Source organism: Poromitra crassiceps (genome assembly GCF_964638095.1).
Source record: "Poromitra crassiceps genome assembly, chromosome: 20".
Lineage (NCBI taxonomy): Eukaryota > Metazoa > Chordata > Actinopteri > Beryciformes > Melamphaidae > Poromitra > Poromitra crassiceps.
Genome location: NC_139637.1, coordinates 11,911,562 through 11,935,037, shown reverse-complemented (window position 1 = coordinate 11,935,037; position 23,476 = coordinate 11,911,562). Strand labels below are relative to the sequence as shown.

The window sequence follows — 23,476 nt, the reverse complement described above, 5'->3', positions numbered from 1 at the left end:
GCTTTCAGTCCTATATGAACTCAACCAGTAGTAAAATATTGAGCTTGGATCATTCAAGACATGACGCAAGGTCATATTTGGAACACATCATGACAAAAATGTATGTATCTGGTATAATAATATGTCATCACAATGTATAGTGAGTGTATGGGCTGGACGATATGGACACATTCAAATATCACAACATTTTTGACCAAATACCTCGATATCGATATTGCAACAATATTGTAGGGATGACTATTGGTGCTTTCACAAATACATTTTACACAATGAGATGTTTGATAAATAATCAGTAATGTGGATATGACTCAGTGGGTGAAGGCAAATAATAGCTAGAAGAACTGGTGAGTTCAGAAAATGACATCACTTGACTGTAATGCAGCCTTTAAAACCAGGAAAAGACAACACTTATGCCACGTCACTGTGTGGTTGTGTGACAGTGAGAGACATTTGTTTATGTAATGGAATTTCCATAGCTGAGGAGTAGTGGAGTAGCGTGTATCCGCCCTCACCAATGCATAGGGACGCACGTAGTGTGCAGACAGAGAGAGAGAGAGAGAGACCTCAGACTTGCACATAGGCTATATTTTGTGCAGTGTGTGTGTGCGCACGCGCGCGCGTGTGTGTCGGATGGGGGGTATGGTATAGAAGGCCCGGTTCCGATAGGCAGGGTTCGCCACTGATATCACCATCTAAGACGATATCTAGTCTCATATCACCAGGATGCTGATGCGGGCTCGTAAAATCATGGCCGACCTCTCCCACCCCGGACACAAACTCTTTGGAATGATCCCCCTTGGCAAAAGACTGAGGTCTGTCAAGACCAAGAGCTCTTGTCACAAGAACAGCTTCTTCCCAACTGCCATCGACCTCAACAACAAGGCCTGTAAGCACAGCCGAATCCTATTCGTGTATATTGACTGCACTTGCAATTTTGTGATCTTGTCTTTTCGATATCTTCTTTTTATCTCCTGAATATCAATATGACCGCTATGCTGCATACTGACACTAAGACATGTCTATGTATATGTAATGTTTACATATTGTGGCAATAAAAGTGATTCTGATTACGTTATCAATATAATAATGATATACTACTCAGTCCTAATTGAGTGCATATTTGACTATGATACACTATGCTGCATATCAACAAAGCTCAGGTTATGCATCAGAAACTGTCCCAATCCTTTAGAGCAGGCATGTCCAAAGTCCTGGGGCCAATTTGGGCCCGCGGACTGATTTTAAGTGGCCCTCGTCTTGTCTCTATATATACTATATATATGTGGCCCTCCACACAGTATTGGTTGATCAAGCAAGTTCAATTTGCATTTTTTCCCTTCACCTAACGACGACAGCGCTATCATACAGTTTGTACAAGCACCAAGTAGGAACAGCACATGCCGAACTAATGTTTTCAGATGGTAAACAAAACCTTTAGAGTACATGTGTTATGTGTTTTTTTATTTTTATTTAATTTACAAACCCATATGATGTGAGAAGCACATGCCCCCCCCACCCCTGCATCTTCACATGATCTAATCTGGACACCCCTCCTTTAGAGAATCTCTGAGATATCCAATCGTCATATTTCTGGATTCTGGCAGAACATGAAGTGAGCAAGGCTGGATTGCAGTTGACACGGCGTGACCAAAAAGCAGGACTGGAACAGGTCATTTCCAGCCATGGAGCTCCAGCTCGTGTCTCAGCTGTCTGTGTGTGTGTGTGTGTGTGTGTGTGTGTGTGTGTGTGTGTGTGTGTGTGTGTGTGTGTGTGTGTGTGGCGATGGCCGGCTCCAGCTCGTGTCTCTGCTCCGCTGTCTGTGTGTGTGTGTGTGTGTGTGTGTGTGTGTGTGTGTCTGTGTGTGTGTGTGTGTGTGTGTGTGTGTGTGTGTGTGTGTGTGTGTGGCGATGGCCGGCTCCAGCTCGTGTCTCCGCTCCGCTGTCTGTGTGTGTGTGTGTGTGTGTGTGTGTGTGTGTGTGTGTGTGTGGCGATGGCCGGCTCCAGCTCGTGTCTCCGCTCCGCTGTCTGTGTGCTGCCGTGAGGAAGCTGTCACGGTGCTGGCAAACTGCAGCCAGAGAGCCTGCCCACGACCATCTGACTCCTGTCTGCACCCACTACTTCCCTGACCTAACAATGATTCATCCAAGAGAGTCTCCTTTGGTAAGCTCTGTGTGTGTGTGTGTGTGTGTGTGTGTGTGTGTGTGTGTGTGTGTGTGTGTGTGTGTATGCGTGTGCGTGTGTCTGTGTGTGTGTGTGTGTTAGTTTGTGCGTTTGGCATTGAGTAAGTGAGTATGTTTCTTGCATTTTCGTAAATGCTTTTTGCACCAATGTGTCTTACAGCATCATACGTATAGAGGTGTGTGGCAACTGGCAACATATCTGTTTTTGCATAGATAGTAGCGATAGGACGATATGTGTGTATATATCGAAATTCAACAGCCTATATCGCAATACAAAAATGTGATAATATGTATCGTGGAGCAGAAAAATAAGTAAGGAATAATGACAGACTTTTTGGAAAATAAACCCCAACAGGGTGATTCCAGATGGAGTAACGGAAAGCGAACGTTATCCACAGGGTGTTGCGAATGAGCTGACCTTATTATATTTAAATTAACCATTCAATTGGCACGACTTCTTTCTGTGGATTTGACGTGGTCCTCGCAACGGTCTGTTACTCATAGCAGCCGCCTGCTATTCAGAACAGACTGCAGCAGAATGCTGTAACTGACCAGTCAGAAGAGTTGGGTAAAAAGAGTCATGATATTAGCTCCATGTTATTCTGCGATGACAAATGAGACGTTTGACCGTCACAATTTCAGCTCTGCATCCAAATTATTATTTGCACTTTGTAATGACATTTTTAAATTGGTGTGTACATTCTAGCAGCCAATGCCATCGCTAGTAGGCTTGGGCGATATCCACATTTAAATATCGTGAGATAGCTGCGCTCAAATATCCCGATATACGATATTATCAGCCAGTGTTATATGTTATATTGTATTTTATCTTTCAGGTACATACTGTACAATACATATTATGATTAGTAGTATAAATAGTATGAAATGACCTAGATTGATATGCTGTTCCACATCCTTTCTTTACCTGTCCCTTTGGAGCAACACTCTGAACAGCACCAATAATGTACCGTAAGCAGTGAAATAAGGGTCGGCAGCAAGCCAGACTGTGTGCAAAACATTCTGGACATTTAGCTTTCTTTTTATCACGATATCCCATATTATCAAAAATCAGCCCAAGTCTAATCACTAGAAAGATCTGTGGCTACAGAAATAAACATAATTCTGTACAATCAGACTTTGTTTTCATTGAACTTTTATCTATCACATCGTGTCGCGGTTGTATTGAATCGTGAAACCCATACGACCTATGGAATCACATCCTGAGAGAAGCATAATGGTCCAATCCCTGATAGTGAGTGTACCTGAGAGTTCCCTGATAGTGAGTGTACCTGAGAGTTCTCTGATAGTGAGTGTACCTGAGAGTTCCCTGATAGTGAGTGTACCTGAGAGTTCCCTGATAGTGAGTGTACCTGAGAGTTCTCTGATAGTGAGTGTACCTGAGAGTTCCCTGATAGTGAGTGTACCTGAGAGTTCCCTGATAGTGAGTGTACCTGAGAGTTCCCTGATAGTGAGTGTACCTGAGAGTTCCCTGATAGTGAGTGTACCTGAGAGTTCCCTGATAGTGAGTGTACCTGAGAGTTTCCTGATAGTGAGTGTACCTGAGAGTTCCCTGATAGTGAGTGTACCTGAGAGTTCCCTGATAGTGAGTGTACCTGAGAGTTTCCTGATAGTGAGTGTACCTGAGAGTTCCCTGGCAGTGAGTGTACCTGAGAGTTCCCTGATAGTGAGTGTACCTGAGAGTTCCCTGATAGTGAGTGTACCTGAGAGTTCCCTGATAGTGAGTGTACCTGAGAGTTCCCTGATAGTGAGTGTACATGAGAGTTCCCTGATAGTGAGTGTACCTGAGAGTTCCCTGATAGTGAGTGTACCTGAGAGTTCCCTGATAGTGAGTGTACCTGAGAGTTCACTGATAGTGAGTGTACCTGAGAGTGAGTGTACCTGAGAGTTCCCTGATAGTGAGTGTACCTGAGAGTTCCCTGATAGTGAGTGTACCTGAGAGTTCCCTGATAGTGAGTGTACCTGAGAGTTCCCTGATAGTGAGTGTACCTGAGAGTTCCCTGATAGTGAGTGTACCTGAGAGTTCCCTGATAGTGAGTGTACCTGAGAGTTCCCTGATAGTGAGTGTACCTGAGAGTTCCCTGATAGTGAGTGTACCTGAGAGTTCCCTGATAGTGAGTGTACCTGAGAGTTCCCTGATAGTGAGTGTACCTGAGAGTTCCCTGATAGTGAGTGTACCTGAGAGTTCACTGATAGTGAGTGTACCTGAGAGTTCCCTGATAGTGAGTGTACCTGAGAGTTCCCTGATAGTGAGTGTACCTGAGAGTTCCCTGATAGTGAGTGTACCTGAGAGTTCCCTGATAGTGAGTGTACCTGAGAGTTCCCTGATAGTGAGTGTACCTGAGAGTTCCCTGATAGTGAGTGTACCTGAGAGTTCCCTGGCAGTGAGTGTACCTGAGAGTTCCCTGATAGTGAGTGTACCTGAGAGTTCCCTGATAGTGAGTGTACCTGAGAGTTCCTGATAGTGAGTGTACCTGAGAGTTCCCTGATAGTGAGTGTACCTGAGAGTTCCCTGATAGTGAGTGTACCTGAGAGTTCCCTGATAGTGAGTGTACCTGAGCGTTCCCTGATAGTGAGTGTACCTGAGAGGTCCCTGATAGTGAGTGTACCTGAGAGTTCCCTGATAGTGAGTGTACCTGAGAGTTCCCTGATAGTGAGTGTACCTGAGAGTTCCCTGATAGTGAGTGTACCTGAGAGTTCACTGATAGTGAGTGTACCTGAGAGTTCCCTGATAGTCAGTGTACCTGAGAGTTCCCTGATAGTGAGTGTACCTGAGAGTTCCCTGATAGTGAGTGTACCTGAGAGTTCCCTGATAGTGAGTGTACCTGAGAGTTCTCTGATAGTGAGTGTACCTGAGAGTTCCCTGATAGTGAGTGTACCTGAGAGTTCTCTGATAGTGAGTGTACCTGAGAGTTCACTGATAGTGAGTGTACCTGAGAGTTCCCTGATAGTGAGTGTACCTGAGAGTTCCCAGAGTTGCTGATCTCCACCATAATGTAGCAGATGAGCTGCAGGACAAACAGGCCGGCGTCCAGACGACGAAGATAGAACTCATCCTCCATGCCGTCGTCTAGGATCTCCCCACGACGAACCATGTCCTGTGTCACACACACACACACACACACACACACACACACACACACACACACACACACACACACACACACACACACACACACACACTTGGAATATTTATTTATGTCCACATAAATACAAGTATGCAAAGGACATAAACAGTAATAGTGCAGTCAAATGCTGGGAGTCAGTCAGTTACATGAGTGCCCAGACGGCAACCACAATAATGCATCCACATAAGAAACACACAGGATGATAACATGGCAGGTTGATATATACAGTTATACTGTAATGCAAGATAGCGGTCAGTATCCACTTCATGGGTACAAAAAGCAGCGCCTCCTCCATATTGAGCGGCTGCCGATAAAAGTAGATATTGAACAATATCTCGCTAACTGCTTGGCCCTTCTCTTTGGGAGACCAGCCATCTGAAGGCCTCTCACAACCAGCTTATGGACATGACCGAGGCTACCAAATATGAAAAGTAGAAGTTTACACCTGTAGCCCAGCTGTGAAATGGTCTGTTCTAGCTGTTGGCATTTCATCATCTTGGTTAGAAAGGCCTCCCCTAGGCTGTGGTCAAAGGTACAGCCAACCTCTAGAACAAACACCTCTCTACGATTGTCATTGACAACAACAACAACAACAACAACAACACACACAAACACAACAATAAGAATAGTCTTATGCCTGAGAAAGCCAACTAAATAGAGTAAGTTTAATTTGGGGTGTTGTTTTTCTGCCTTTTCACAAATCAATTTTTCCCATTGACCAGACACACAAATCAATTGATTTCACGGCTAAGCAGCACAAGGGGGCTCCAGCACACACACACACACACACACACACACACATGCATAGTTATCCATCTTAACAACCCTGTCAGTATGCCAATAACACACTGCTGCCAATACACACACAGCACACATGAATCATCATTAAGAGATGAAGAAGCAGACCTGTGGGGAGGAGAGAGAGAGAGAGAGGAATCTGGAGTGGAAGTCTCTGGAGTGGCGGAGAAGAACCACAGACACCGTGTTTTGCACATGGTTTCATGTGCGTGCATTGTGATAGTGGGAAGATCATTTTATATGACAGCCTTTTTAGAGTGTGAGCAAGATGCCGGGCATGTGTGCACACTACCAACTCACTGGCTGTATTGCATTTAGATTCAGATAGATTGAGGTGTTCTCCAAGACAACATGCTGGGTAAGAGAGGTCTAGGGTGAGCAGTAGTATCTTTCTCCCTATGCATACTTGTCAACATTAGGCTGTGAAACAGAGATTTTCTGGGTTATCGGCAAATGCAACCCCCACCCCCCAGAACCAGATCCGCCAGGTCCGTTGAAACTGTCAGTGATGATGATGCCTCGTTGAAAAATGATCATCCTATCTGGAAAGGGAAGACCCTACCACAGAACCCATTCTGATTCAGATATCTTGACATCTGGCCATGGAAAATGGTAGGGATGTCACAATATACAATATATCGCGATATAAAACGTGACAATATGTATCGTTGAGATGAAATCTCATATCGCGAGAAAAAGAAGCTGAACATGGTGGCACTGATCTGCATCTGATTGCATTGCTCGCTCTCCTTTACATTGCTTTGTTTGAACAGACGAGGGACGTTACAGACACGCAGGATGAAAATGGTGAAATGACTCAAATTAGCGTGGAGGATGCCCCCTCAACTTACAAATCGATTGCAAAAAAATATTGTTCAAATATCGTATCGTTATCGTGAACCCAATATCGTGTATCGTATCGTATCGTGAACTGAGTGTATCGTAGAAAATGGCCATGGCAGTTTTCCCCTCACGAAAATGTTGCCTATATTTGGAGCATTATTTAGCCCCCTTGCGAACAAGCTAATATGACATGGTTGGTACCGACGGAAGCCTTGGTCAATCTAGTTTAATTTGATAGCGGTATCTTCACTGTAGCTTTCAAACTGAGCCCGTGGAATCCATTTGAAGTATCACTATAAAATCAGGAGATTAACGGGAGAATCGATACAGCATAGTATCGCAATATTTTGTGTGGCAAATGCAATATCGTATCGCACAAATGCCAAGTATCACGATATTTTATGACATAAATTGTCGGGTGCATGCAACCTTTATAACGGGTTTTTATGACAGTGTCGGTCAGTCTGTCTGCTTGACAATTTCGCTGCAATAAAAATGATTGAAGCGAGACGAACAGACTGGAAACTTCATCTTACATAAAACACAATGTTGACAAAGTTTTCCTTTGGGGACATCATTTGCGTGGAAAAAAGGTAATAAAACGCAATATATCGCAATATGGCAATACCCAATATATCGCAATACCAGCATATCGCAATATCACAATACTATCGTATCAGGACAATATCATATCGTGGGGCATCTGGTGATTCCCACCCGTGAGATGATGAAGGCTTAGTTTCACCTGGATTCAACCTGTACCATGGAAAGAGCAGGTTTCTCTGTACTTTAAAAATGCCGGGCACGATTTTGCACGATAAATCAACAAAAAGGGCATCTTTTCAAACAGCTCCTAATGATAACAAATGGCTTTTTTAAAGGGTACCACACATGACATTTACACCCAAATGATTTAATCTGAGAGAAAATTAAAACTTTCCAAAGGGCCGTGTCCTCAAAGATCAATTAGACTGTAAAAGCCAATTATAGCTGTGAAGTTCAGCTCGTTAGCGTTGCCTCAATCAAAGAGCAGAGCCCGAGGAGGACGGTACAGGACTCTTTGGGGAAAAGCATTCCAGATGAACTTAGCTTGCAAAGCCGGGATGCAAAAACAACACATCCATTTTCCTGACAGGGCCTTCTTCTGAAAGAGGAGCGCCTTCCTGCTTTCATCCCGGGAGAAGAAGAGACACAACACCACGAGCGTCTGCCTGCCACCACTTCACAACAAAGACCTACTGGAGAAGAAGAGACACAACACCAGCGTCTGCCCGCCACCACTTCACAACAAAGACCTACTGGAGAAGAAGAGACACAACACCAGCGTCTGCCTGCCACCACTTCACAACAAAGACCTACTGGAGAAGAAGAGACACAACACCAGCGTCTGCCCGCCACCACTTCACAACAAAGACCTACTGGAGAAGAAGAGACACAACACCAGCGTCTGCCTGCCACCACTTCACAACAAAGACCTACTGGAGAAGAAGAGACACAACACCAGCGTCTGCCCGCCACCACTTCACAACAAAGACCTACTGGAGAAGAAGAGACACAACACCAGCGTCTGCCTGCCACCACTTCACAACAAAGACCTACTGGAGAAGAAGAGACACAACACCAGCGTCTGCCTGCCACCACTTCACAACAAAGACCTACTGGAGAAGAAGAGACACAACACCAGCGTCTGCCTGCCACCACTTCACAACAAAGACCTACTGGAGAAGAAGAGACACAACACCAGCGTCTGCCTGCCACCACTTCACAACAAAGACCTACTGGAGAAGAAGAGACACAACACCAGCGTCTGCCTGCCACCACTTCACAACAAAGACCTACTGGAGAAGAAGAGACACAACACCAGCGTCTGCCCACCACCACTTCACAACAAAGACCTACTGGAGAAGAAGAGACACAACACCAGCGTCTGCCCACCACCACTTCACAACAAAGACCTACTGGAGAAGAAGAGACACAACACCAGCGTCTGCCCACCACCACTTCACAACAAAGACCTACTGGAGAAGAAGAGACACAACACCAGCGTCTGCCCACCACCACTTCACAACAAAGACCTACTGGAGAAGAAGAGACACAACACCAGCGTCTGCCTGCCACCACTTCACAACAAAGACCTACTGGAGAAGAAGAGACACAACACCAGCGTCTGCCTGCCACCACTTCACAACAAAGACCTACTGGAGAAGAAGAGACACAACACCAGCGTCTGCCCTCCACCACTTCACAACAAAGACCTACTGGAGAAGAAGAGACACAACAAGAGCGTCTGCCCGCCACCACTTCACAACAAAGACCTACTGGAGAAGAAGAGACACAACACCAGCGTCTGCCCGCCACCACTTCACAACAAAGACCTACTGGAGAAGAAGAGACACAACAAGAGCGTCTGCCCACCACCACTTCACAACAAAGACCTACTGGAGAAGAAGAGACAACAAGAGCGTCTGCCCACCACCACTTCACAACAAAGACCTACTGGAGAAGAAGAGACAACAAGAGCGTCTGCCCGCCACCACTTCACAACAAAGACCTACTGGAGAAGAAGAGACACAACACGAGCGTCTGCCCACCACCACTTCACAACAAAGACCTACTGGAGAAGAAGAGACACAACAAGAGCGTCTGCCCGCCACCACTTCACAACAAAGACCTACTGGAGAAGAAGAGACACAACAAGAGCGTCTGCCCACCACCACTTCACAACAAAGACCTACTGGAGAAGAAGAGACACAACACCAGCGTCTGCCTGCCACCACTTCACAACAAAGACCTACTGGAGAAGAAGAGACACAACACCAGCGTCTGCCCACCACCACTTCACAACAAAGACCTACTGGAGAAGAAGAGACACAACACCAGCGTCTGCCCACCACCACTTCACAACAAAGACCTACTGGAGAAGAAGAGACACAACACCAGCGTCTGCCCACCACCACTTCACAACAAAGACCTACTGAAGAAGAAGAGACACAACACCAGCGTCTGCCCGCCACCACTTCACAACAAAGACCTACTGAAGAAGAAGAGACACAACACCAGCGTCTGCCCGCCACCACTTCACAACAAAGACCTACTGGAGAAGAAGAGACACAACACCAGCGTCTGCCCACCACCACTTCACAACAAAGACCTACTGGAGAAGAAGAGACACAACACCACGAGCGTCTGCCCACCACCACTTCACAACAAAGACCTACTGGAGAAGAAGAGACACAACACCAGCGTCTGCCCACCACCACTTCACAACAAAGACCTACTGGAGAAGAAGAGACACAACACCAGCGTCTGCCCACCACCACTTCACAACAAAGACCTACTGGAGAAGAAGAGACACAACAAGAGCGTCTGCCCGCCACCACTTCACAACAAAGACCTATTGGAGAAGAAGAGACACAACACCAGCGTCTGCCCGCCACCACTTCACAACAAAGACCTATTGGAGAAGAAGAGACACAACACCAGCGTCTGCCCACCACCACTTCACAACAAAGACCTACTGGAGAAGAAGAGACACAACAAGAGCGTCTGCCCGCCACCACTTCACAACAAAGACCTACTGGAGAAGAAGAGACACAACAAGAGTGTCTGCCCACCACCACTTCACAACAAAGACCTATTGGAGAAGAAGAGACACAACACCAGCGTCTGCCCGCCACCACTTCACAACAAAGACCTATTGGAGAAGAAGAGACACAACACCAGCGTCTGCCCACCACCACTTCACAACAAAGACCTATTGGAGAAGAAGAGACACAACACCAGCGTCTGCCCGCCACCACTTCACAACAAAGACCTATTGGAGAAGAAGAGACACAACACCAGCGTCTGCCCACCACCACTTCACAACAAAGACCTATTGGAGAAGAAGAGACACAACACCAGCGTCTGCCCGCCACCCCTTCACAACAAAGACCTATTGGAGAAGAAGAGACACAACACCAGCGTCTGCCCGCCACCACTTCACAACAAAGACCTATTGGAGAAGAAGAGACACAACACCAGCGTCTGCCCGCCACCACTTCACAACAAAGACCTACTGGAGAAGAAGAGACACAACACCACTAGCGTCTGCCCACCACCACTTCACAACAAAGACCTACTGGAGAAGAAGAGACACAACACCAGCGTCTGCCCACCACCACTTCACAACAAAGACCTACTGGAGAAGAAGAGACACAACAAGAGCGTCTGCCCGCCACCACTTCACAACAAAGACCTACTGGAGAAGAAGAGACACAACAAGAGCGTCTGCCCGCCACCACTTCACAACAAAGACCTATTGGAGAAGAAGAGACACAACACCAGCGTCTGCCCGCCACCACTTCACAACAAAGACCTATTGGAGAAGAAGAGACACAACACCAGCGTCTGCCCTCCACCACTTCACAACAAAGACCTACTGGAGAAGAAGAGACACAACAAGAGCGTCTGCCCACCACCACTTCACAACAAAGACCTACTGGAGAAGAAGAGACACAACACCAGCGTCTGCCCACCACCACTTCACAACAAAGACCTACTGGAGAAGAAGAGACACAACAAGAGCGTCTGCCCGCCACCACTTCACAACAAAGACCTACTGGAGAAGAAGAGACACAACACCAGCGTCTGCCCACCACCACTTCACAACAAAGACCTACTGGAGAAGAAGAGACACAACAAGAGCGTCTGCCCTCCACCACTTCACAACAAAGACCTACTGGAGAAGAAGAGACACAACAAGAGCGTCTGCCCTCCACCACTTCACAACAAAGACCTACTGGAGAAGAAGAGACACAACAAGAGCGTCTGCCCTCCACCACTTCACAACAAAGACCTACTGGAGAAGAAGAGACACAACAAGAGCGTCTGCCCTCCACCACTTCACAACAAAGACCTACTGGAGAAGAAGAGACACAACAAGAGCGTCTGCCCTCCACCACTTCACAACAAAGACCTACTGGAGAAGAAGAGACACAACAAGAGCGTCTGCCCTCCACCACTTCACAACAAAGACCTACTGGAGAAGAAGAGACACAACACCACGAGCGTCTGCCCTCCACCACTTCACAACAAAGACCTACTGGAGAAGAAGAGACACAACACGAGCGTCTGCCCACCACCACTTCACAGCAAAGACCTACTGGAGAAGAAGAGACACAACAAGAGCGTCTGCCCGCCACCACTTCACAACAAAGACCTACTGGAGAAGAAGAGACACAACACCAGCGTCTGCCTGCCACCACTTCACAACAAAGACCTACTGGAGAAGAAGAGACACAACACCACGAGCGTCTGCCTGCCACCACTTCACAACAAAGACCTACTGGAGAAGAAGAGACACAACACCAGCGTCTGCCCTCCACCACTTCACAGCAAAGACCTACTGGAGAAGAAGAGACACAACACCAGCGTCTGCCCACCACCACTTCACAACAAAGACCTACTGGAGAAGAAGAGACACAACACCAGCGTCTGCCTGCCACCACTTCACAACAAAGACCTACTGGAGAAGAAGAGACACAACACCAGCGTCTGCCCTCCACCACTTCACAGCAAAGACCTACTGGAGAAGAAGAGACACAACACCAGCGTCTGCCCACCACCACTTCACAACAAAGACCTACTGGAGAAGAAGAGACACAACACGAGCGTCTGCCTGCCACCACTTCACAACAAAGACCTACTGGAGAAGAAGAGACACAACACGAGCGTCTGCCTGCCACCACTTCACAACAAAGACCTACTGGAGAAGAAGAGACACAACACCAGCGTCTGCCCGCCACCACTTCACAACAAAGACCTACTGGAGAAGAAGAGACACAACACCAGCGTCTGCCCTCCACCACTTCACAACAAAGACCTACTGGAGAAGAAGAGACACAACACCAGCGTCTGCCCGCCACCACTTCACAACAAAGACCTACTGGAGAAGAAGAGACACAACACCAGCGTCTGCCCGCCACCACTTCACAACAAAGACCTACTGGAGAAGAAGAGACACAACACCAGCGTCTGCCCTCCACCACTTCACAACAAAGACCTACTGGAGAAGAAGAGACACAACACCAGCGTCTGCCCACCACCACTTCACAACAAAGACCTACTGTACAATGGCGACTGTAGCCTGTTAACGATGCAAAACTACGCAGATCATTAAAACAAGGAGCTGTTATACAAACACTGAATGAGGCACAGGCAATCAAGCTGGAGTTGATGCCCGGGCACTGCTCCTAGTTCTAGGTAGGTACCTAGTAATATAGCAGTGATACTCAACTTGTGGCCCGGGGGCAAGATGCGGCACGCGATAGGGTGAAGAGTGGCCCCCCCAAACATTTTCTAATTCATAAATTAAAACTAAAGCTGTGTTCACACCGAGATATTTATTTTTCGCTCTGTCGCTTGATTCAACCCTTTGGAATCGCTCTGTCGCTGTGTTTAAATCGCTCATCAACAGGCACACGAAATGACGGACATGTGGGGGATATAACGTTACGCAATGTCATGCTGTTTGTCCACTACGAGCCACCGTCATTGTTTACAAGCTAAGCCTATCAGCGTGCTCCTAATGCGAGCTGCATACCGGTAGTACAGACTTCACTTCATGTCAGCTGTCAGCCTGTCAATGCGGTTTGTTGCCACACAATAAACCAGCGGTTTGTTCCAAGCCAGAGTGATCCTTGACACGCTCTCACACGGCAGCCAATCAGTGTTGAACAGCGAGCGACTGATGCCAGCGTATTTTCGCTCGAGTTGGGATATTTCATCTTGAGCGACGAGCGTATTTTCTCCCTGTCGCTCTGTCTCTGCCGCTCGGACGCCCAGCGATTATTCTCCCAGGCGAATATACGCTCAATCGCTCGTTTGCATTGACTTTGTATGTAAACTCGACGCCAGCGACAAACTTTAATAGGTCGGTGTGAATGCACCTTTACATTAAATAAAGCTTGACTGAGCTCCAGCTTAATTGTCAAATAATGCCGCCTGCTTGCCACCCGGCACTACCTTAACCTATTTAACTGTCCTGTGTGCACAAAGTCGACCAACGGACCGGTCAGTTGGTCAGAGATGTTTGGTTAATTTTTCTTTTTGGAGAGATTATTGAGTTGTTTGGGAAACGGGTTAATTCTGAACAGATTTGAGAACTGAATTGAAGTGAGCAAACTGAATTTCTAACTTTGATTCTAATAATAACACAAACATCTAGTTTGTTTGATTATTTGGACTTGCCTGTAAAGGACAATTGATTGTTTGATTGTCAGACTAAACTCCGACTGGCACCCCAAAAACCTACTGTACAATCCACTAGAGAAAAACTAATATGATTCATGTTTGTTTCATAACTGGCCCCTGGCTTCCTGTCACTCTGCAAAAGTGGCCCCCGGGCAAAGCAAGTTGAGTATCCCTGTAGTATTCACCTTATGTTCCAACACAGGGCTCAGCCAGTTCCTTCCTATTGTGTTGACACTTCCTGTGACAGTACAGTACTAGTGAGCAGGTAAAACAGACGAGGAAGTCATAACACAACTGGGTCAAGTGGGCGGGGCTACATAAGGTGAATAGGATAATTCAGCGATAATAAAGTATACAAAGACACAAATGGAGGGAACTCACTTAGTAGGGCTGTGAATCTTCACTGGCCTCACGATTCCATTCAATTACGATTCAGAGGGCTACGATTCGATTCGATTACGATTATCGATGCATCTCGATGCATCTTAAATCGATGCATCACTTTTTTCCCCAATACATGATTTATTTTTTCTCACTTTCTTTTTTCTCACTGTGTGGCTACTTTTAAAATAAAAGTGCATTTAGAATTGCATTGTATTATGATCCATAATTAAAATAAACAACTGCATGTACTTCCATTATATTTGATTTGATTATTATTATTATTATTATTATTATTATTATTATTCTTTTTAATAATCGATTTTTGACATTTGTGAATGGATGCAGAATCGTGCAGGTCCGCATCGCGATGCATCTTATAATCGATTATTTTTGACACCCCTATCACTTAGTAGAGTGCATACCTCTGCCAACCTTTCTACAAAGTGTCATGGTCTGATGGGAATCCGTTTGGAAGTTAGGGGCGCCTTTTTGTGATTGGTCATGTCCCTTTTGGCCAGTGGGCAGGGAAAGTTGGCCCATTACCTACTTTGCTACAACGTTTTGTGCAAATCCGCTCATAACTTTTTGAGATACCCTGCGGACAGACAGAGAGACAGACAAAGAGACAGAGAGACAGACAAAGAGACAGAGAGACAGACAGAAAGACGGACAGGGATGAAAACATGACCTCAGGTAAAAAAGTGTCTTCTTCACTATCCCCCGGCTAGAACGATGGCCCAGAATCCTCTGCTTTTTTTTTTTACAAAGTGCAGACGACGAGCAGACATTAAACATGCATGAGAAGGAATATGCTAAATACACAAGAGAGAATCTTGAAACAAAGCGATTTGAATGTAAAGCATGTTTCCTCTCTGGCCCGCGAGGCAGAAGATTAGCTCCGTTGCCAGAGCAGCTCCGCTGGGGCGGATGTGGACGCTCTTGGCCAAAGTTAAAGCAATCTCACATTCAAAACTACAGCAGAGATACAGAGCCAACACAGTGTGTTCGCAGGGCCGGTTCCAGAACAAGATGACTAGGGATGCATCCTAGATAGGAAGGGGTGCACATGCACATGCACGGGCCGCCCGAAAAATTTGACATGTTATTTTACTAAAGATAATGCATTTGACCATCATTTCAAGTAGAATGATACCAGCCAAGCAAGAATATTTCAAGTGTTTCAAGTGCTTTACTGAAATATTTGGACCATATAATGATAATACAATTATCTCAACCTTAAAAGGTTACATGCCAGGTTAGGTGCCAAAAAGCCATAAATTCACATCAAAGAACAAAGAAAAACAACAATTATAATTCAAGTTTAAATAGTAAGTGCAGCTGCAGCAGGGAGATTTCATTGTACCTTTGGTTAAAACCAAATAATCTCTTTAAATGCTGTAAAGTGTTTTAGCAAAGAATATCGCAACATAAGTCTTTCAGAACATACAACACTCTACTAGGCTACATCATTTTTTTTTTTTTTTACCACTCTTTTCAACTGAGCATGCAGACAATTAAAATAAGGGTGCAATGCATGCTTTTGCACCCCTGTAAAACCGGGCCTGTGTGTTCGCCTCAATGGCCAATGGATACGGTGCGATAATGACATGTACTGTACACACACACACACACACACACACACACACACACACACACACACACACACACACACACACACACACACACAGTGTATTTTCACTCACTGTATTTCACACAGGATATACAAGTCTATTCCCTGTCATCCCTGTCACCTTCGTTAGCGCTCATGGCCTCCACTGTAACACAGAGCTTGCAGGCATTTTGTGAGAAGGCCTTGGACAACTCCATTACATGCAGCTTGCATCCGCTACAGCCGGCAGCCTATCAGCTGCATCCACTACAGCCGTCAGCCTATCAGCTGCATCCACTACAGCCGTCAGCCTATCAGCTGCATCCGCTACAGCCGTCAGCCTATCAGCTGCATCCGCTACGGCTGTCAGCCTATCAGCTTGCATCCGTTACAGCCGTCAAGCCTATCAGCTGCATCCGCTACAGCCGTCAGCCTATCAGATGCATCCGCTACGGCTGTCAGCCTATCAGCTGCATCCGCTACAGCCGCCAGCCTATCAGCTGCACCCGCTACAGCCGTCAGCCTATCAGCTGCATCCGCTACAGCCGTCAGCCTATCAGCTGCATCCGCTACAGCCGTCAAGCCTATATATATATATATACTGTATATATATATATATATACTGTATATATATATATATATATATATATATATATATATACACAGTATATATATAAAGTAACCGGTAGGCCAGAGGCCAGTAGGCGGAGAAATCACCGGCTACCGGGGCTTGGGGAACTCCCTGTAACGCATTGAAAGGAGGGACAGTGGAGGGGAAAGAATAACGCGTTGAAAGGAGGGACTGGACAAGTCAATTTACTGCGCCCTCTGGGGAGCCTGGCTGTACTGCAGACCAGGTAATAAGCAGTGATTTTCAGTCTCATTTCCTTTACTGTACCTCCGCCACACACTGTGTGTGTGTGTGTGTGTGTGTGTGTGTGTGTGTGTGTGTGTGAAACTGTATGACTGCGTGTGCTTATCTGTACTATGCAGGGTTCCTACACATTTCAAATAAAAACTATTTTAAAATGTGATATTTTCACCAGACTATGTTCTTGACTGGATGTGATTTTGGAGGCTCTTTGATATCATGCATGCTGACAGCAGCTGGTTAATAAGAGAGCATCCCTCTATCTGAACATTATTCCTCACATCAACAAACACTGTGGACCCAAAGTGGCTCTACAACAACATCAAAGCTAGAATTAGGTGTGTATCGGACCAATATTTTTCATAATTTTCCAGACATTTTTTTTCAAATTCCCAAACTATTCCAAATCATTGTTAACACTTTCCAGACCTGCGTAGGATCCGTGTGTATGCTTCTGTGGGTTTGTGTGCGTGCACGTGTAATAACAGTGTGCATATAAGAGAGAAACCAAGTGTGCGTATGTCTGAAATAGGGCTGTCAAAATGAATCGTATAATCGATGCATCGCGATGCGGACGTGTGAATCGAATTGAATCGTTTATGTTTAAATTTCTGTTGACGTTCAGTTCTTTAAAGTAAAAAAGGGACTTGATATTTATCCGACTGCTTGTATTAATTGATGAAAAAGTAGCCAAGTGCAGTAATAATACAGAAAATTGAGGATTTGATACTTGGAGCTGCAATACTTGACGTGAAGATTCACAGGCCTAGTCTGAATGTGTGCATTTGCTTCTCTGTGTGTGTGTGTGTGTGTGTGTGTGTGTGTGTGTGTGTGTGTGTGTGTGTGTGTGCGTGTGGACGCTGGTTGTTATTCCTGTGCTTTCTTTTCCGCTGGGATGCTTAGATGCAGAATTAAAGTGATTTCTTTGTCAGCACTCTGCAAAAGCCCGCTGTGCTTGCCTGTGTGCGTGTGTGTGTGTGTGTGTGCGCATGCGCGCGTGTGTGTGTGCATGCGTGTGCATGTGCGTGTGCGACTGGGACGTAATATTCTTGATGAGGCTTAAGCAAACACTCCAGCAGAGAGAAGAGGTTAGAGATATCCTCATTATAAACAGAGAATGCAGCGGTTGATAACGAGGCAAACTTTGGGGGGAGAAGACGGTAACTTTGTGAGCGAGCGAGGAGACAAAATGCTGATTTCAACTTATGATAATAATGTCGGGGAGAGACGGCAGCAGTGTGCTGCTCTTTGAGGCGCACATCAGTGAAGAGTGTGTTCACTAAAGTGGGCCAAAACAAAAGCCTGTTGTTTCTAGAAGGGAGGAGGAGGCAGTCTAACTGAAGTCTTCTGCAGTGCTGCTGCTGCTGGAAGAAACTATAGATGATACAAATCAACAGACGGAGGTGGAGGGAATATTGATAAAGACGTGCAAAGTATTGAATGTTTTATAACCTTATAAAAGCCAATAGGAAATATGAGAAAGATGTCCACCCACGCACTTCAAACACACCACCCACGTCTCATATACATGTGTGTGTGTGTGTGTGTGTGTGTGTGTGTGTGTGTGTGTGTGTGTGCGCACGCGCATGTGTTGAGGAAGCCGTCAAAGGAAAACGTTGCCACTTTTCGACCAGCGTACTTCTACTTTACGTATCTGCGAAAACGGAATATAGTGTGAAAATCAACAGCTCTGGGGCGTGGCTTCAGGATCGGCTGCTCTAGTGTCCTAGAGAGAGAGTGGTGTCAGCGGAGGACCAAAATGTGTGACTCTTTAGCCAATGAACAGCCAGGAAGGGGTCTCGCACTACTTTTGAATGCTAAAATAAAGCTGATAATGTACAATTTGATTTAAAAAAAAAAAAAAAAAAAAAAAAAAAAACTTTCAAAGTACAACACAAACTGTCCATTTTGCTGCAACTCGACAGTGCTGCTTAATCCAGGACCTTACTTCCTGGAACTCTTGAGAGTAAAAAACTGGTCCATTGGAGTGAATGGAGATGTCGCGACTCTTCTATATACACGGCTCTGGGCTGCTCTTCCGTGAACCAGTGACATCACTGGTTCACGGAAGAGCAGCAGATGTTGAAGCTCGCATGGCTGCTATTTGAACTACAGAATGGACTTACGTACTCATTCTGTATGGTGCAGGCCTGGACAGTCTGAGAGCCTTAACGAGCCTAACGAGCTGGCCAAACTATGTGGGGGCGGAGTCTCTGCTGTCAGAGCTCTCTCTACTTTCCCTCTCATGCACGCAGCATGGAGGGAAAGTAGACATTGGTCATTTGCATATATACTAGACACTGTAATGATAAAGCTGGTTGAAGATCAGCAAAGTGTTTCAGCAATGGGGAGCCAGTAATGTAATGCAGGAGCCACTGGTACTACTGGTACTACTGAACATAACATTTTGTACTTATCCCCTTTCTGTCTCCAAGTGTTACAATATCATTATTGCTTCCATCCCGCCACCGTCTCAGCATGGATATAGCGTGCTAAATGTTAGCTTTGTAGCCGCGTCACTTCTGGTCCTGTGTGCTTCGAGAAAAGATCCGTGTTATTTTCGTGGGTGTGTTACGTTTGCACCAGAGACGCTTTTCTGTGAAAGTAACACCAGCGATTGAGAATTTGGTCAGACAGGAGCAAATCGACCCACCGACCGACCGACCAAAAGGTGTCGGCCCCGGTAGGGAGGGAGGGATGGAGAGATGGTGATGGGGAAGGAGAGGAGGAAGGAAGAACAATGACGGGACTGAAGAGGAAGAAGGATCAGAAAGGGAGAGAGGGATGAAAGAGGACAGGAAAGCCAGTAAGGGAGAGGAGGACACAGAGCGTAGGTAGTCTCGGCTCCCAGACCACTTGACGTTTCTTTGAACGGCGAGGAGAACGGACGATGACAAACCTACACCTCTTTGTCAAGTTACTGGAAATGACGCTCTCCCCGCATTCTCCTCCGTACTGAAACAAACTGGAGATACAGCGAATAATCACTTTGTAACAGAGAGAGCTTTTAAAAACATTGAAACTGGATGTCCCCGAGCAACGTTACATTCTTTTACTCACGACTTCTGCATGAAGGACCACCCTAAAGACTCAGGATTGGTTCTGGTTCTGGACTGGTTGGTCTCTGCGATGCAGGGTTTATTTTTTCAACTCTCAAATGGTTTCCACCCAGTTTGAACAATGACAGCTGGGAGAAAGTTCTCAGTCTCTAGTTGAGCGACGTGGACAGAGACTGAGAAGTGAGTCTAGAGCGTGTAGGAGGGACGAGAGCCGGATGCTGAGCAGAAAGTGATGGAGAGACAGAAAGTAAAGTGAAGAAAGGCGTGGGAGAGAGAGGGGGGAGGGAGAGAGAGGAGGGAGGGGGGGAGAGATGGGGGAGAGTAAGACGGGGGAGAGAGGAGAGAGACGGGGGAGAGGGGAGGGAGAGAGGGAGGAGAGAGACGGGGAGGGAGAGAGAGATGGGGAGAGAGAGAGGGAGGAGAGAGGGCAGAGAGAGAGAGACGGGGGAGAGAGGGAGAAGAGAGGGCAGAGAGAGACAGGGGAGAGAGAGAGGGAGGAGAGAGGGCAGAGAGAAAGAGACAGGGGAGAGAGGAGAGAGATGGGGGAGAGAGCGAGAGAGGGAGGAGAGAGGGCAGAGAGAGAGACGGGGGAGAGAGAGAGGGAGGAGAGAGGGCAGAGAGAGAGAGACAGGGGAGAGAGGAGAGAGACGGGGGAGAGAGAGACGGGGGAGAGAGGGCAGAGAGAGACGGGGGAGAGAGGGCAGAGAGAGACAGGGGAGAGAGGAGAGAGACGGGGGAGAGAGAGGAGAGAGAGAGGAGTGTGGAAGACATTTAAGAGCAGAGGAAACTAAATATAGCTCAGCCAGGTGCAAAAACCAATTCCAACTTAACACCAGCTTTCTTTTAAAACATCGACTGTCAGCAAGGCTAAAGCAGCTCATCTCTGCCCCACAGTAAAGAGTACACACTGTAGCTACAGGAGGAGAGAGGAGAGGCAGGAGGAGGAGGAGAGGAGAGGCAGGAGGAGGAGGAGAGGAGAGGCAGGAGGAGGGAGGAGAGGAGAGGCAGGAGGAGGAGGAGAGGCAGGAGGAGGAGGAGAGGCAGGAGGAGGAGGAGAGGCAGGAGGAGGGAGGAGAGGAGAGGCAGGAGGAGGAGGAGGAGGAGAGGCAGGAGGAGGAGGAGAGGCAGGAGGAGGAGGAGAGGCAGGAGGAGGAGGAGAGGCAGGAGGAGGAGGAGAGGCAGGAGGAGAGGCAGGATGAGGAGGAGAGGCATGAGGAGGGAGGAGAGGAGAAGCAGGAGGAGAGGAGAGGCAGGAGGAGGAGGAGAGGCAGGAGGAGAGGAGGGGAGGGGAGGAGAGGCAGGAGGGGAGGAGAGGCAGGAGGAGGAGGAGAGGAGAGGCAGGAGGAGAGGCAGGAGGGGAGGAGAGGCAGGAGGAGGGAGGAGAGGAGAGGCAGGAGGAGAGGAGGGGAGGAGAGGCAGGAGGAGGAGAGGGAGGAGAGGCAGGGAGGAGAGGCAGGAGGAGGGAGGAGAGGAGATTCAAGTAGTTTTCTTATTTTGCCCGGTGAAGGCAACCACGTGATGCAGCTGGATTCACACGTGGATTCACACGAGATCATGAGATCACGATCACACGATAAATCCATCTGGCCACGCTCCAATCTATTGGTTTGAATCTGAACCACCAGTGGTTCGCACCAATCAGCATCCTATGACTGAGCTATGGGCGGGCTTTAGGTGTGACGACAGCGAGAGCGAGCCCGTGATAGACAGATGGTTCATCCAATCACCTGCCAGGTATTTCAATCACCTGCCCTTGGAAACGGTTTCCCGAGCGACTCGTTCTCAGATGGTTATGTGAAAACAACCCATCTGGCAGCGTCAGGTTGCAGTGAAGGTGTACATTTTGAAAAGCACTGTATTCACTTGTCTGCATCTGGCAGTGGGCCATCACAATGAGGCCATTTACACCTGGCACTAACATGCGTTTTCTCTCATCAGATTGCAATCAGATAGTGCTCAACCACATTAGCCTGATTTCATTTACACCTGCCGTTAACATGCGTTTTGGGTGATCAGATTGCAATCTGATCTCACCCAAAATGGGTGTCCTCTCAATCCGCATACAGTTCCTGCATGCAGATTGAGAGGACACATTGCATTTACACTTGTGTTCAATGTGGTCACAATGCGTCCCTGACCACCTGCGGAGGTGGTTTGGCCGATCAGATTGCAATCCGTCTTCAATGTGTCTCGGGGGGGCGTTTACACCTGTACTTTCAAGTGGTCAAGCACAATCTGACTGCAATCTGATGACAGAAAACGCATGTTAATGGCCTCAATGAGAGTAGGTATACTAATTGCATGCATATATCGGTATCGGCAATCAGCCAAAAGAGTTGGAAAATATCAGCATATCGGATATCGGCAGAGAATCTAATATGGAGCATCGCTAGCAGGAAGGGAGGGACAGAGCAGTGACGGAACAGCGGGGGCGTGAAAAGTAAGAAAAGAGCAGGATGAAGAGTGCAGGGAGGAGAAAAGTAAAGGGGGATGATAGAGAGTGGCAGAAAGACGGCAGAGGGAGGAGGAAGAGTGTCAAAATGAGAGGAAAAGAGGATAGGGAGAGAGAGTGGCTTTGAGCGAGAGGAGGAGAGAGAGACCAAGGTGGGAAGAAAATAAGAGGCTTATTAAACGGGGCCTGGGCGGAGAGAGAGAGAGAGAAAGAGAGAGAGAGAGAGAGAGAGAGAGAGAGAGAGAGAGAGAGAGAGAGAGAGACAGCAGCGTTTTATCCTCCTGAGAAATCTGTGGCTAATATGTTGCAGAGGAAGAACATTTTGCTTGGTGGTTCTTTAAAAACAGCTCTGAGTCGGGGAAAGCAGGAGGAGGTGCGTTGGTGGTGGAGAGGGAGATAAAAGGTGGCTGCTGACTGCAGGCGGATGGGCTGAGGCTCTCTGGACAGAACTGGGTCGGTTGTCTTCCTCGCCTTGTTTTACAGAAAGCCGTCACGTTTGCCGGGCGGGGTGGGGGGCTTTGCTCCAAAGCATCTTCTTACCGGTGGGAATTGAAGCCCCTCACTGTACCCGGGCAGCGTTAGTGGCATGCCTTGCTCATCCCTTTGTGTTACACACATGCCCCACCCAACCTTCGGTTTACGAAAAGTGAGGCCAACGTGGAAGTACCAAAAACTGCAGTTCCTTGAATGGGCACTTGGCTGGCTCCAAAAGGAACACATTCCCCATTCACCCCATCTTAATATGTGCAACTTTACAGCAGAAATAAACACATCTATAGCCCGGTAAAAAAAAAAAAGACATTTTGGTTTCTATAAGCAATTTCACCGATCACTGGACAGTCATCCATTTTACTCTATACAGGACCATAATTTACTAAATGAACATCATGTTATATTTATG

The 23,476-nt window shown here is 47.0% G+C and overlaps 1 protein-coding gene across 2 annotated transcripts in view; it reads right to left on the bottom strand.

The window, feature by feature from the left end:
- The window catches only part of ctnnbl1 (catenin, beta like 1), an 89,216-nt gene that overhangs the window by 10,317 nt on the left and 55,423 nt on the right, over positions 1–23,476 (bottom strand). For both annotated transcript variants that reach the window (XM_083656366.1, XM_083656365.1), the window contains one exon: positions 5,159–5,296. In XM_083656366.1, the coding sequence (XP_083512492.1) occupies positions 5,159–5,296 (138 nt within the window). The remainder of the gene's footprint in view (positions 1–5,158; positions 5,297–23,476) is intronic.